At 36.3% G+C, this 15111-nt stretch overlaps 1 protein-coding gene across 1 annotated transcript; it reads right to left on the bottom strand.

Moving 5' to 3' along the window:
* Positions 1-3346: 3346 nt before the first annotated feature.
* Positions 3347-7677, bottom strand: LOC142167915 (uncharacterized). Its single transcript, XM_075228421.1, has 3 exons — positions 7466-7677; positions 6895-7322; positions 3347-3777 (listed from the first exon to the last, which is right to left on the bottom strand). The coding sequence occupies exons 1-3, from the start codon at positions 7675-7677 to the stop codon at positions 3347-3349; spliced, it is 1071 nt and encodes a 356-aa protein (XP_075084522.1).
* Between the last annotated feature and the right edge of the window lie 7434 nt (positions 7678-15111).

Here is a 15111-nt window from a genome sequence, read left to right as displayed (position 1 = left end):
CCTCCAGGTTCATCTTGATTTGGCTGTACCCAAAGTAAGTATCGAGAAAATTTATTAAATCGTGCCCGGCCGTCGCATCAATCATTTGATCAATGTTTTGAAATGAGAATGAGTCTTTTGGGCATGCCTTATTTAAATCCTTATAGTCTACGCACATGCGAAATCTGTTATTCTACTTTGGAACTACTACTACGTTAGCAGCCAGTCAGGATACTTTACCTCTCGAATTGAACCAATAACAAGCAAATGCGTTACCTCTTCTTTGACAAATTTGTTTCTGACCTCAGCAATTGGGCATTTTTTCTGCCTTACTGGAGGGATGTTGCGATCCAGGCTTAGTTTGTGCACAACCACTTATGGTGGGATGCATGTCATATACACGTGCGACCACGCAAAACAATCGACATTAAATTTAATAAATTCGATAAATCCAGACCTAAGCTCGGGGTGTAGTCCTGTCCCCAAGTGGAACATCCTCTCCAAAAACTTTTTGAATAATGCGACTTGTTCAAGTTCTTCCGCTGTGGATTTTGTTACGTCTGTTTCTTCTGGTACCTGACTCTCGAACCCTCGAACTTAAAGGGTTCTTTCCAGTCAATCCGCACCTGTGGACAAGAGGTCGCATCTGCGACCTTCACTTCTGCGGGAAAAATCTCGCTTCTGCGAGAACGACTTGGACAGCCTTGATCGCTTCTGCGATGTCTATGACCGCATCTGCGGTCGCACTTCTGCGTGCATTGGCCTCTTCTGCGCATGCGCATATGCGCCCTGGCTTCCGCTTCTGCGGGTCTCCTTATCCAGATCTCATCTCACATCAGCGACGACTTTTTCGCACATGTGACCATCGCACATGCGAGCCCATTTCCACGGGTGCGGAAACACCAGAACCAACAGCCTTCAGCAATGCAATATGCAATGAAATTGATCTGAACCTCGTCCGAAACATACCCGAGGCCCCCGGGACCTCAACCAAATATACCAATAAGTCCCATCACATAATATGGACGTACTCGAGGCCTCAAATCACACCTAACAACATCGAAACGACGAATCACACCTAAATTCAAAATCAATAAACTTTGAAAATTCAACTTCCACAACCGATGCTGAAACTCATCAAACTACGTCCGATTGACCTCAAATTTTGCACACACATCACATTTCACATTATGGACCTATTCCAATTTCTAGAATCGGATTCCGACCCCAATATCAAAAAGTTAACCCGCCGGTCAAACTTCCAAAAAATCCAACTTTCGCCATTTCGAGCCAAATTCCATTATAGACCTCCAAGTAATTTTTCAGACACGCTCCTAAGTCCAAAATTAACATACGGTGCTATTAGAATCATCATAATTTAAATCCGAGGTTGTTTACATATAAGTCAATATCCGGTCAACTTTTCCAACTTAAGTTTTCAATTATGAGACTCAGTGCCTCATTTCTCTCCGAAATCCTTCCGGACCCAAACCAATTACCCCGGCAAGTCATAGAACCACTGTAAAGCATAAGGTGAGTATTAAATAGGGAAACGGGGCTGTAATACTCGAAACGATCGGTCGGGTCGTTATAATATGTTTATGATTCTATGGTCTCTTCACATAATCACAAACTTGTTGAATCTATGGTCGACAAGTTTGCTATTATGATCCCCCTCTACTTGTCATGCACCTGCTTCTATGGCAAGCATCCAGACATCAACTACAAGAACACAAATTCATACATTAAAAAGGTATTACTGACCTTCTTGACATTCAGTGGTTGGTTGGTGAGATATCCCAACAAAAAGAGGGATCATTGTATGTACTGCTTTTCCTTCAATTTAATCAATTGTATTTTACATTGAATGCTAAAACTTTTCCACTATTATTTATTGCAGTGACTGTGGTGTATACGTGGCGGCATTTGCAGAATATGTCAGAATTGGACTGCTCCCGATTTCAAAGGAAGACCTTTCTGATATTGATCAACACCATAGACGCTATGGAGCGCTTCTTTGGGATTATGCTAGAAAAAAGCAAGATCTTGATGCAATTAGTGAAAGTGAGGTGATTGGGGGATTAGCAAGAAGAAAAGGTGCACCAGCTGTGAGAGAGAGAACACGAGTCCGGGACAAGAAGAAATAGTTGCCATTTTTAGTAGAAACATTATAGTGAAAGTGTTTAGTTGTAGCTCGATTGTATTAAAGTTGTAAGAAAATTATTTATTAAGAACAAGTCAGCTGCAATTTATTTTTAGTAGATTTGTGCTACAGTTGTTTTATATTTTATTTTGTTATTTTGTCCAAAATTCTACTACTTACAATAGAAAACATTTGTGGCATATTTTTTTAGTGAAAGTTATTAGTACTTGATCTCGATATTGGTACTATATAATTTCTTTATAGCATAACTATAACTATGTCTACAACTACTATACAAAAATACAAAATCTATTCAATTTTAGTAGTGTTGTTAGGAAAAGCTTAAAACTAACAAATAAACCTAGTTTTTGAACAAAACAACTATAAACCAATTGCATTAAGAGTCGAAATTTGTTTACCAAACATTCATTATAGGAGACAATCTTTATTCAAATTAGCAACATAATTACACCATAACTATAACTCTCCAGAACAGAACAAATACAACTGAATATGTATTAAAGAACAGATTATCATCAACAATACTCAGTAAAAAATATCTTTATACTATATCAATTCTCATCTCCTTTTGGAAGCATTCCTACAAGATCTTTTGTTATGCCCTTCGTGTCCGCAGTTTTCACATGAAACCTTGTTTGCATTTATTTAATTATATGATTTGTATCTTTGTTTTTGAGGTCTCCCTGGCTGCATTTTCCCAGTAAGTGGCATTACAACTTCTTCTGCTATATGTTTTTGCACATTCCATTTCCTTTCATCAGGCAACGAGCCTAGTGGTATTTCATAAGTCTATAGAAGTCTCTCCCTCGTGTAATAGGGAGAACAATAATTTTCATAAGACTCATTCATGTGCCTCAAAGCCGCCAAAGCATGTGGACAAGGAAGTTCATCGAGCTGGAATTGATCACAACTACATCTCTTATTTTGAACTCAAACAATGAAGCGCTTCACACCATCTATCATAGTATAGATGTAATATATTGAAGCCTTCACCTACAATTTCATTACAAACACACAACAAGTTGTTAGCTACAGATAAAAGATAAAATAACTACAATTATACAACAACAACATATCTACAATTATCAGTATATATTTAGTTTGATGAAATAAATGATCTGATGTTATTGGCCAAAACTTACTCTCATCTTCTGCGATAATGTCTTGTTGTCCTCCAACTCTTTGTTATATTTTTTTCCCAAGTTATGTGAACGTACCCTTTGCATTCAATAACTTTTCATTAGTCCAACGTTCAAGAAGAGTCCTCATGTACTCTAATAGTTCAACTACGGGCAGCTCTCTTACATCTTTGGTTACTGCATTCAAGGACTCTATAATGTTTGATGTCATCGTCCATGTTCTGTTCACCGTAGCACGTACCCAAGCCCATTTACGATAACCAATATCGTATATGTATGTTTTAACACGTGTGTCGGTCTCTTCAAGTTTTGACATTTTTTCATTAAATTCATCAAGCGTGTATGATCGTGTCATGGCAAAGTATAATTCGCTTAACTTTAGATGACCTTTCTTGAACTTTGACCTTTCATTTGTCCAAATATGCCACATGCAAGCATAATGTGACATGCCAATATAAACAGTAGATATTGCCTTCAATATACTCCCATTTCGGTCTGAAACAACAAACATATTTGGTTTTTCACCATATGTGTCACAACCCAAAACTTAACCTATCATGATGGCGCCTAACGTGGTACTAGGCAAGCCGGCATTTCAAAACACTTCCAACACTTTTAAGTAAACAATAAAATAACACAAGTTTGAATAATCAAAGTCCTCATAAACTGTATTGGAAGTCAAACTCAATATGGAAGTTCCCAAAACTAGGGTGTCACTGAGTACATGAGCGTCTATACAACACAAGTATGAAAATACTATCTATGAAAAGATGAAACTAAATATATAATGTTGAAAGATATGGATGGAGAGTCAAGGTTTGCGAATGCTGGGAAGCTACCTTGAAATGTCCAAATGATCAGGCTGCACGGATAATCAACACTCACTGTCACCAGAAGCATCTGGATCTGCACACGAAGTGTAGGGTGTAGCGTGAGTACAACCAACTCAGTAAGTAACAATACTAACTATTGGACTGAAAGTAGTGACGAGCTTCACGGATGCAGTTCAATTTATAGACAATATAATATAGGAAAAATAGGCATTCTTCCATTTTTGACATTTAAAGCCAAAATAGTTAATTCATGTCAAGTTCAATTGAAACAGTATATAGAATCTCTCAGGAATTTCATGACAGTGATATGTGCCAGCTGAAGCACAACAGTAATGAAATCAAGTGCACATACTCAGAGTAATAGTCACTCAATTCTCCCATTCACTCCAACCTCACAGTCACTCATTCCTCACAATCTCTCATTTCTCTCAGACACTCGACACTCGCGCTCGGCACTCGCACTTGCACTCAGTAGGTACCTGCGTTCACTGGGTGTACAGACTCCGGAGGGGCTCCTTCAGCCCACGCGCTATAACAAGCCAATCATGGAAAAAATCCATAAAACATGTTGCGGTGTGCAGCCCGCTCCCATAAATATCCTTATAATTAGGCCCTCAGCCTCACTCAGTCATCAATCTCTCCAGTCTCTCGGGCTCTCAAAAATCATGATAATTAGCCCAAACAGCAATGATATAATTTATCAATAAAGAATAATAGAGACTGAGATATAATATGCAGTAAAATTGTGACTGAGTACAAAACAACAATTTAACAGATAATTCAACATATAACACGACATCTGTGGGTCCCTACAAGGCCATCACATAGCCTAAACATGATTTCTAATATGATTTGCAGTCCAATTTTTATAACACATGGAGAATATAGAGATAACATTAGATTATTCAACTATACAGATCCATGGAATTGGCCAAGTCATAATTCCTATGGTGCATGCCCACACGCCCGTCACCTAGCATGTGCGTCACCTCAAAACCAATCACATGACACATAATACGGGGTTTCATACCCTCAAAATCAAATTTAGAACTATTACTTGTCTCAATATGTGCAAATCTCTACTCCAACACGCCCTTGCCTCGCAAATCGTCCTCTAAATAACCCGAATCTAGCCACAAACAGTTTGATACAATCGATACGAGCTAAAGGAAATAATTCCACAAGAAAATACTAAGTTATTAATCAAAAGTCAAAAGTCGACTTAAAAGACGGACCTCAGGCCCACGTCTCCAAATCCAATAAAAGTCATAAAATCTGAAAGCTCATTCAACCATGAGTCTAACCATACCAAATTTACCAAAATCCGACACCAAATCGTCACTCATTTCCCCATATTAAACTCTCAAAATCCCTAGCCTCAAATTCCCAATTCACACCTCAAAATCACACAATCTAGGTGGGAGAATCAATGGGAAAACATAATTATTGAACAAATTTAACCACAAGTGACTTACCTCAAGAAACCCCTCGACAATCCTCTCAAAAATCGCCCAATCCCGAGCTTGAAATGTTCAAAATAAAGAAAAATCGCAAACCCTTGAATTAATATGCACAGCCAGTGGCTCCACTTCTACGGTTCATTTAGCCTATTTTTCAACAACGCTTTTGCGGTCAAGGATCCGCACCACTCTACCCGCGACCTACCGCTTCTACGGCTAAGGTCTCGCACCTACTGCCCCGTGTCCGCTTCTGCACGCCCAGAGCTAAGACCAAATTCTGTACCTGCGACCACAATCCCGCTTCTGCGGACTCGCAGGTGCACTCCTCCTTCCGCACCTGCGATACACCCAAAGCCAGAACAACCTCGCTTCTGCGCCACTCCAGCCGTACCTGCGGCCAAGACCCTCGCAGGTGCAATTACACCAGAAGGCTCCCAGTTCAGCAATGCACTAAATCTCATTTTCGATTTGTTAACCATCCAAAATCAACCCGAGGCCCTCGGGACCTCGACCAAACACACCAACAAGTCCTAAAACATGATACGAACTTAGTCAAACCCTCAAATTACATCAAACAACATCAAAAACATGAATCGCACCCCAATTCAAGCCTAATGAAAACTAAGGAATTTCAACTTCTACAAATGATGTCAAAACCTATCAAATCACGTTTGATTGACCTCAAATTTTGCACACAAGTCGAAAATGACACCACGGGCATAGTCCAACTCCCAAAAATCCAATCCGAACCCGGTATTCACCAAGGTCCACTCTCGGTCAAACTTCCAAATATCCAATGTTTCGCCATTTTAATCCTAATTCCACTACGGACCTCCAAATCATAATCTGGATATGCTCCTAAGTCCAAAATCACCCAACAAAGCTAACGAAACCATCAAAACTTTATTCCGAAGTCGTCTACACATAATTCCACATCCGGTCAACCTTTTTAACTTAAGTTTTCATCCTTGAGACTAAGTATCTCAATTTATTCTGAAACCGTACCGGATCCGAACCAACTACCCCGGCAAGTCACATAACAACTGTAAGGCATAAAATGAGCAGTAAATGGGGGAACGGGGCTACAACTCTCGAAACGACCGGCCAGGTCGTTACAATATGCATGTTTGTATTGCTCAAAAACCACCTCCATAATGCATCATTTTCTGAATCAACAACGGCGTATGCTAGTGGTAATATGCTACATATCACATAGGTAGTATAAAGAAATTCAATTTCAGTAATAAAACTTGAAAATATAAAAAATATAGTCTTAGAAACAACTTTATTACAATATTTTTACAATTAATCTACATTACCTGTTGCATCCATTGTGTTAGTTGTTAGCATTATTCCCCTATATGCCGACTTCAAGAAGGTGCCATCGACTACTACAACTGGCCTACAATGCAAGTGACTATAGGAATCAGCATGATGACCTATAAAAAAATTCAAAGCCTTTTCCTTTGCTCTCCAAGCTTGCATGTATGTTAAGTTCATACCATGTTCCGACAACATATCAGTTTGTATGTTTTTTGGTGTGTATATTGTCTTAGGATCCGCATATTTTGGCATCACCATGCTGTCAACTACCATGGAAGTAGCTTTGCATTGTATATATGTGTTGTCCATCAAAGAGTATGTGTGCAAGCTGTTGAATTTTTGATCCTTGAACAATGCTGATTTATTTATGCTGGTAGATTTGAAGTACCACGTACAATTGTCCCCAACACATACGAGGTAGTAGCTACAGAATAAAAACTATTAAAAAATGTTATGCAAATTGTAGCTATGGAATACGAGGCTATTTATGCACAATAAATTATTTTAAACAATTTATTTACATAAAGACTATAACTTATACACAATTGACAAATAAAATGTTCCTACCTTCTTGCACTAGACCTTTTCACCCTAAAATGAAACTTATTCATGACAGAATAGTGCTTCATTACACTAACAATTATTTTCTTGTCTTGGTAAACTTGGCCTACTTCAATTACATTTGGCGTATGTTCTGTCATGATGATACTTTCACATTTCACAATTGCCGGAGATGCTGGCATATCAATCAACTTCACTGTTTCTGATAAGGGTGGCATGTGGGTCTGGCCCAGTCTTAAGTGGGTTTTGTGGGCCCGGTCCTAAGTGGGCCGATCCTAAGTGGTCCCGGTCTTCGCGGGCTTCTTGTTGGAACCGGCCCGGGACCGGGACCACGAACTAATGGTCCCGGATTAAGTGGGTCGGTCCCGGGCCTAAGTGGGCCCAATGGATACTTTCTATTTTTTATTTTTTTTAATAGAATTTAGAAAAAAATGGTAATAACAATATCTAAGGCAATTCCTTGTAAATTATATTATAGAATTGTGACCTAAATTTTTTAATTTAAATTTAAAGACAAAAATATTTTAAAGAGATATTCAAAGCAATGCGTTATAATTTTATTATAGTATTAAACAAATATGACAATATCTTTCTTAGTCTTCCTCCTCCCTATGGAATGAGCACAACAAGGTGCTAATACCACCATTGAGAAGAAAAAGAAACTAATCAAGATGTGCCAAAATACAAGTTACATATTAATTTTTTTTCATATAAGTTACATGGTATCTCTTACAAATTTTATAAATCCTTCAAGGTCCGGAGGAATTTCCGTTGGTGGTGGAGGAAAAGAAGCTTGGTCATAACCGCTTCCGAGTGAAGCAGCATCCTCCGCAAGTTCAGCTAGCATTTCTTCATAAGCTTCATCTACCTCTGATTGTGATTCAGCAAGTTCAAAATTTCTTCTTTCCGAACGGATCCAATCTCTGAAAAGTACTGATTTTCCAAGCTCTCTCTCATAGACGCTCTATAATCACCGAGTTGAAGTCTTGCTTGACTGAAAGCGCTCTCTGATGCCACTGTTGATGCTTGAATAGTTAAAATATCTCGGGCCATCCTTGAAAGAATCGGAAAGTGTTTTTCTTTGTCCTTCCACCATTCCAAAATATGAAAGGAGCCGTCGGGATTCACTTCCTCAATTCCCTGTGATAAATAAACTTCAAGCTCATTTAATTGTGAAAAATCACTAGTACTAGAACCTTGAGAACCCTGAACCTCGTCCAAGCACTAAGTATTCTTACTCCTGCAGTTCTTTTAGATGATTGAGAACTAGAAGAAGAAGGAGTTGGAACATTTGGTCTAGCATGATCTAATGCAACTTGATAAATATTATAAATAGTTTGAACATTTATTTTAATTGAGGCTATTACATCCGAAAGTTTAGACAACTCCTCATCTTCAAGTGCTAAACCATTATAAACAGTTTCATACCAAAATTAAGGACCTCCTAATTTCATAGTAGGATTTAACAATGCAGCAACACCATAAATAGGGATAATAGGGAAAAAATATTTTTTAAACTTTTTTCTCATAGAATCAATAGCAAGTTGATAAATTTCCCCACCCTCTGAAAAATGATCAAATAAATTTACAAGTTCTGCAATATAAACTAAACAGTTAGAAATAGTAGGATAATATTGCCCAGAAAATTTATTTGTAGCAATATAAATTTTTTTTAAAAAATCTACAAATATTTTAACGTTAGCCCAATCCGCATTTGTAAGGTGCTCATCATCATCACTTACATGAGCATTAAACGTTGAGTTTATGGGGTTTCTATATTCATATGCAAAAACTAAACTTTCATACATGTAATTCCATCTAGTTGAACAAGGTTTAGGAACCTTTCTAGGCCAAATTCATCGCATCTTTTAAAATATTCTCTAAGTCTACTTCTACGGTTTGAATAAAAAAGCCAATTAAGAGCCATTTTAACCTTTTCAATTTTAACATTTAAAATTCGCATACCATCACCCATAATTAAATGGTAAATATGACAAATACATCTAACATGAAAAATATTACTAAATGCAGGACTTAGTGTAGTGGTAAGAAAGGCTACAGTATTTGTGTTACTAGTAGCATTATCCATTAAAACTGGCATTATTTTATCACTAATGCAAAAATATCTACAAATATCCGTTACCGTGCTAGAAATAAACTGTCCTGTGTGACATGAATTAGTTATTCTATAAGCAATAATGCACTTTTGCATTATCCAATCCTCATCAATCCAATGACTGGTAATAGTAAGGTAATTACAGTCATTACCACTTCTACCAATATCATTTGTAATAGCAACACGACAATTTATATGAGTAAATAAATAGCGCAAATATTGTTCATATTCATGTTTATATTTATAAATATCTCTCTTTACGGTTGTGCGAGGAAAACCTTTATAAGTAGGATTATAAACTTTTCTAATATAATGCACAAAGTGAGGGTTAGAAGAAAAACTATAGGGTAAGCACATAATAGTAACCATTTTTGCCAGTTCTTCCCGATCTTTTTTTGGATCATAATATGAAATACCACCGGTAACAGTGTTAATTCCCGGTTAAAATTGATTTGAGCCGGTACTAAGGTCAGCCTGACTAGGTGCACTTGTCTCCTCGGCCAAAGCTTTCATATGAAAATATCTAGCTTTATCTTGAGGGTGTAGCAATATGTGTCTAGTCAAACTCCCCCTCCCCCCTTCCCGTTCCCCTCGACTTTCAACATATTTAAAAACCAACTCTTTGCCACAAGTTTTACACTTAGCCCTATTTTTTTCTCTTAGTTGAGTAAAAAATAGCCAATCAACAGATGTTTTTTCCCGTTTAGAAGGTTGTCTAGAAAAAGTAGGGGCAGTAACAAGAGGGTTAACTTTAGGAGCAGGACTAGTCGGTATATCGTCATCCGGTTGAGTTTCATCAAAATCTATTTCTTCATCATCATTTTCATCAATAGTTGGATTACCATAAAGAACATTCACATATTCATGGTTTAATTGTTCGCCGGGTGCAATATTATGGCAAAATTGACTCTCTGTAAATTGTAATAAACTATTATTGCTATCAAGAATAGGAGGTGTAGGACGGGTAACAGGTTTGGGTCGGGGAGCCGGGGGAATTGGAGGAGGAGCAGATTGACCACTAGATTCACCACTCTTGGATTTTTCCTAATTTTTATTAAATATTTTTTTCAAGGAATAAGCCATCTTAATTAATCAAACAATACAAAGTAAATAAAACAAACAAAACTATAATATTAAAACTTAAGAGTTGGAACGAGTTTACCGAATTGACGAATAACTTGTTAAAAATTAATTATCGTTGAAGACTTGAAGACCTCAATTCACCAACTTCACAATTTTACACAAATTGTAACAATAAAGTAAGTAATTATAGAAGAAAATTAGAGAGAGATTGATGATTTTGTGAGAAAAATAAAAGAATGAGGGGGTATTTATAGTTAAAAATAGGGAAAAAGTATAATTATAAAAAGTTTGAGGTTAAAACAAAGTTAAGGGGTAGAATGATTATTTTATAAATAGCCAATGACTATTTTGACAGGTAAAACGGCCATATTTTAAATGCCATAACGGCTACTATTCAAAAAATATAAACAATTCCTTAGAAATGATGAATGGGAAACAAGTGGGTCCCATTTTTTTGAAACCAAAATCCTTGTTACAAGGACAAGAATGCATTACGAGACAATCCTATTCCAACTGTTTTTTTCCTTTACTTTTTTTCTTTTTTCTTTTTTGAGTTTTTTTATGTTTCCAGTCCATTCTGTGGCAGAATGTTGTTTCAAAAAAAATTAGTCGTTGGGCCCGAATAGGCCCATTTAGGACTGTTTGAACCGGCCCACTTCCCAGCCGGTTCCGGTCCCAACCGATCCCGATTACGCGGGCCTCGCCTATGGGACCGTCCCACTACCCATCCCACCTCCCCACGGTCCCGGTCCTATCCGGTTAGGACCGTTTAGACCCACCGTCCATTTGGGCTTGCGGTCCTGGGCCGATCCTAACCTGCCCATATGCCACCCTTATTACAAGGACAAGAATGCATTATGAGACAATCCTATTCCAACTGTTTTTTTCCTTTATATTTTTTCTCTTTTCTTTTTTGAGTTTTTTAATGTTTCCAGTCCTTTCTGTGGCAGAATGTTGTTTCAAAAAAAATTAGCCGTTGGGGCCGGATAGGACCGCTTGAACCGGCCCACTTCCTAGCCGGTCACGGTCTCGCGGGCCTCGCCTATGGGACCGGCCCACTACCCAGCCCACCTCCTCACGGTCCCGGTCCTATCCGATTAGGACCGTTTAGGCCCACCGCCCATTTGGGCTTGCGGTCCTGGGCCGGGCCCGGTCCTAACCGGCCCACATGCCATCCTTAGTTCCTGATACTTCTTCAATTGTGTTACAATTGCTTGACAATTGTACCACGTTAGTATTACGATAATCCAAAGTACCTATACTCAATTAAAAGTATAGTAATTCAGACCTCTGTATATTCAAGTGTTTAGTATTTGACAGAATACTTATAGATACTTTGTTCTGTGATCACATTTTTATTTTTTCAAACCTTAAGTATTGTGTAACAGTTACACTTCAATTGTATATAGATACATAACAGTTGAACTACATTTGTTATGTAGTATAGTTGTAGATAATTTGTAGTAAAATTATAGAACACTTGAAATTGAAAAATATTAGCACTGGAAAAACAGAGCAAGCCTGTAATTGTACTTGCATTCGACATACTGTATTCCAAATCGAAATCACGTACTGTTACACACAGCGGATACATTCCTAAATCGAAATCGAACTACATTTGTTTTTCTTTTTAGTCTCCATATATACTTGAACTCCCATATCATTCCGAATTTTCTTTGGAGGACAACATTCGTTAAAAGTGTATTTGATTTCGATAATATTTGCAGAGATATCGATCATTAGATGCTCTGCAATTGCAGAATTCAATTGACTATAATTTGAATCTTCATTGACTATAATTCCTTAAACATCAAAATCTTTGTATCTCCCAATGCTATCCCACCGACCATTGAGCTGAAGCATAATCGCCAATTTTGACATTATGTCGCGAAACTCAATTCAATTATAGCTAATTATTTGTAATTATTTTCTTCGGAAGCTTTTTTTTTAAGTTTGTTGACTTGTTTATGGAAAACAAGAGGAAATCTGCATAATAGAAGGATTTTACAGATATGTTGCCTTGATTATGGTGCGATGATAACCAGAGGAAATCTGCGTAATAGAAGCATTTTACAGATATGTTTGCCTTGACTATGGTGCGATGATTGCGTCTAAAATTTCTAACTGAAATATAAGCTATCCCAAAATCGCACGTCTAAATAAGGAAGTTTACCGTAGAAAGGAGTCTAGATTAAATAAATATATATTTTTTGTAGCTAAAACGTGTTTAGGTCGGGTAAATTCCAAAATTGGGACATTTTTGGTAATAAGGTTTCAAATAGTGTATAAGAACGAAAAATTCTCTTTTCAAAATAAGATCTCAAATATGAACAAAATAATAATTGGACAAACTTATAGCCCGTTTGGTCAATCTTCTCCAAGGTCAAAAATATTTTTTCCCCCACAAAATTGCTTCTTTTTTTTTTTAAAGTTGAAGTGTTAGGCCAAGCTTTTAGAAGGAAAAAAAAGTATTTTTGAGTATAAGCATAAACAATTTTGGAGAAGTAGAAAAAAGTAGTTTCTCCAAAAAAAACTTTTTTTTGAAAAGCACTTTTAAGATAAATTCACTTAGAAGTACTTTTTAAAGGTATAGCTAAACACTAATTGCTGCTCAAAATTATTTTTCATATAAAATAGCCAAACATAAACTACTTCTTACAAAAAAACACGTTTAAGAAAAAACACTTCTCAAAATAAGTTAATTTTTAAAAGTTTGGCCAAATAGGCTATTAATCCAACACCTTCCACCTCCAACCCTTACTTAGAGTTTGAGTCACCGAGGGGAAAAAAAATGTTAGATTTTTTCCAAAATTGATGTACATATTTTCCAAATATCAAGCAGACTTTTCAAAGTAAATAAATGATGCTTACACAATTATTAATAAGACGAAAAATACACGCGAAATTATTTTTCTGGAGCTGGAAACAAATAAAAGGCAGACTTGGTCCTACGTACCTAAAGATTCCTTGTTATTTACTTCGGTTCTCTCAACAGTTAATGCCGGTTCAAATTAGGTTGAAAAATTAATTATAGCATTAAATCTGTGAAAAAATATCAGTTGCTTCTTTTCCAATAATTTCTTTATACTTACGATGTTTGACCAGAACTAATCACTAAAAATCATGTAATGCAAAGTTCCGAGTGTGTTATCGAACTTACACTAAATTAAACACAACTGTTGCCCTTAATTTGGAGTTAGTGCAATAGTCATTTACGTGCAAGACACTCATATAGTTTAGGAAATTTATTGAGAAATTAATTTTAATAGCCGCCAACCCAAAAGAATAGTTGACAAATACTTCCTCCGTTCACTTTTATTTGGCAGGTATACTAAAAATAGATTTTCATTCTTATTTGTCACTTTACGCATATCAAGTAAAGACAATTTTTTTTTTCCTATTATACCCACAGTATTTATTACTCATTTCAAATAATTTTCTCAAATCCAATAAATATGCATCAATTTATATATAATATATGTATATCGACTAGGGATTATAGATAATTTTTGTCGAGGAGTCAAATGTGTTAAAAGTCCAAAGGGAAACTACAAGCTATGTCCATTTATAGGTAGCTTATCATAAAAATTGGCCAATTCATTAAATATTACTAATATTAGCCAATTAGCTATTTGTAGCAAAAAAAATTAATTTTTTCTTTCTTTTGAGTGGGTGTTATTACAATAGATTGTGTAGATCGTAAGGAGCTTGAATCTCAGTTTTGAGATGATTTGCGAGTTTTGAAGTGGTTTAAATTGAAAATTCGAACTAGAAGATGAACATGAAAAATATATATGTATCACACTGTGTATCATTTGTGTGTCATATATGTATCATATTTGTATCAAATGTGTATCACATGTATATCCATATATACTTATGTGTGAGATACATATTTGATACATGTGTCGCAGAAGAATTTTTTGAACTCGATTTTAACTACGAATTTTGATACAAAATTAGTCCAAATCACCTCCGATCTTCCTCAAATATTGTATATTGACTCATATATATGTTGTCAATGAATTTCAACCATATTCATTGAAAAAAGTACCCTGTTTACTTTGCTTAGATTTTTAAAATCGTGTATATATATATATATACGTGTGTGTGTGTGTGTGTGTGTGTGTGTGTGTGTGTGTGTGTGTGTATTTCATCACTTTATTTTCTACCTCATCCATGATATTTTTTTTTCGTTTTGCATCTAATGTTGCTAATTACGCTTAAAAATATGAAAGAAGATCTTTGTGTTTGATTTTTGAAGAGAAAGAACCTTATTTATTCGGGTTTTTAAATTTTATATGTGTGTTGGCTAGTTTTGGTAAGTGTATGATTAATTACTAGAGGTTGGTAAGTGTAATGACTCGGCCGGTTATTTTGAGAGTAATACCCTTGATCCCATATTAACTGCTTCCCCCATTTTTTTTTTGCTTATGTGACTTGTCGGGAAGTT

This window comes from Nicotiana tabacum, chromosome 2 (assembly GCF_000715075.1).
Source record: "Nicotiana tabacum cultivar K326 chromosome 2, ASM71507v2, whole genome shotgun sequence".
Lineage (NCBI taxonomy): Eukaryota > Viridiplantae > Streptophyta > Magnoliopsida > Solanales > Solanaceae > Nicotiana > Nicotiana tabacum.
This window is presented reverse-complemented; position numbering and strand designations above follow the sequence as displayed.

What these genes read in the sequence shown, in the direction of transcription:
- LOC142167915 (XM_075228421.1), bottom strand. Translation starts at nt 7,677, where the DNA reads ATGCCACCCTTATCAGAAACAGTGAAGTTGATTGATATGCCAGCATCT. An exon ending in AAAAGGTCTAGTGCAAGAAG is followed by an intron (nt 7,323 to 7,465) that starts GTAGGAACATTT and finishes TTTATTCTGTAG; the next exon opens with CTACTACCTCGTATGTGTTG. An exon ending in TAACACAATGGATGCAACAG is followed by an intron (nt 3,778 to 6,894) that starts GTAATGTAGATT and finishes TTGTTGTTTCAG; the next exon opens with ACCGAAATGGGAGTATATTG.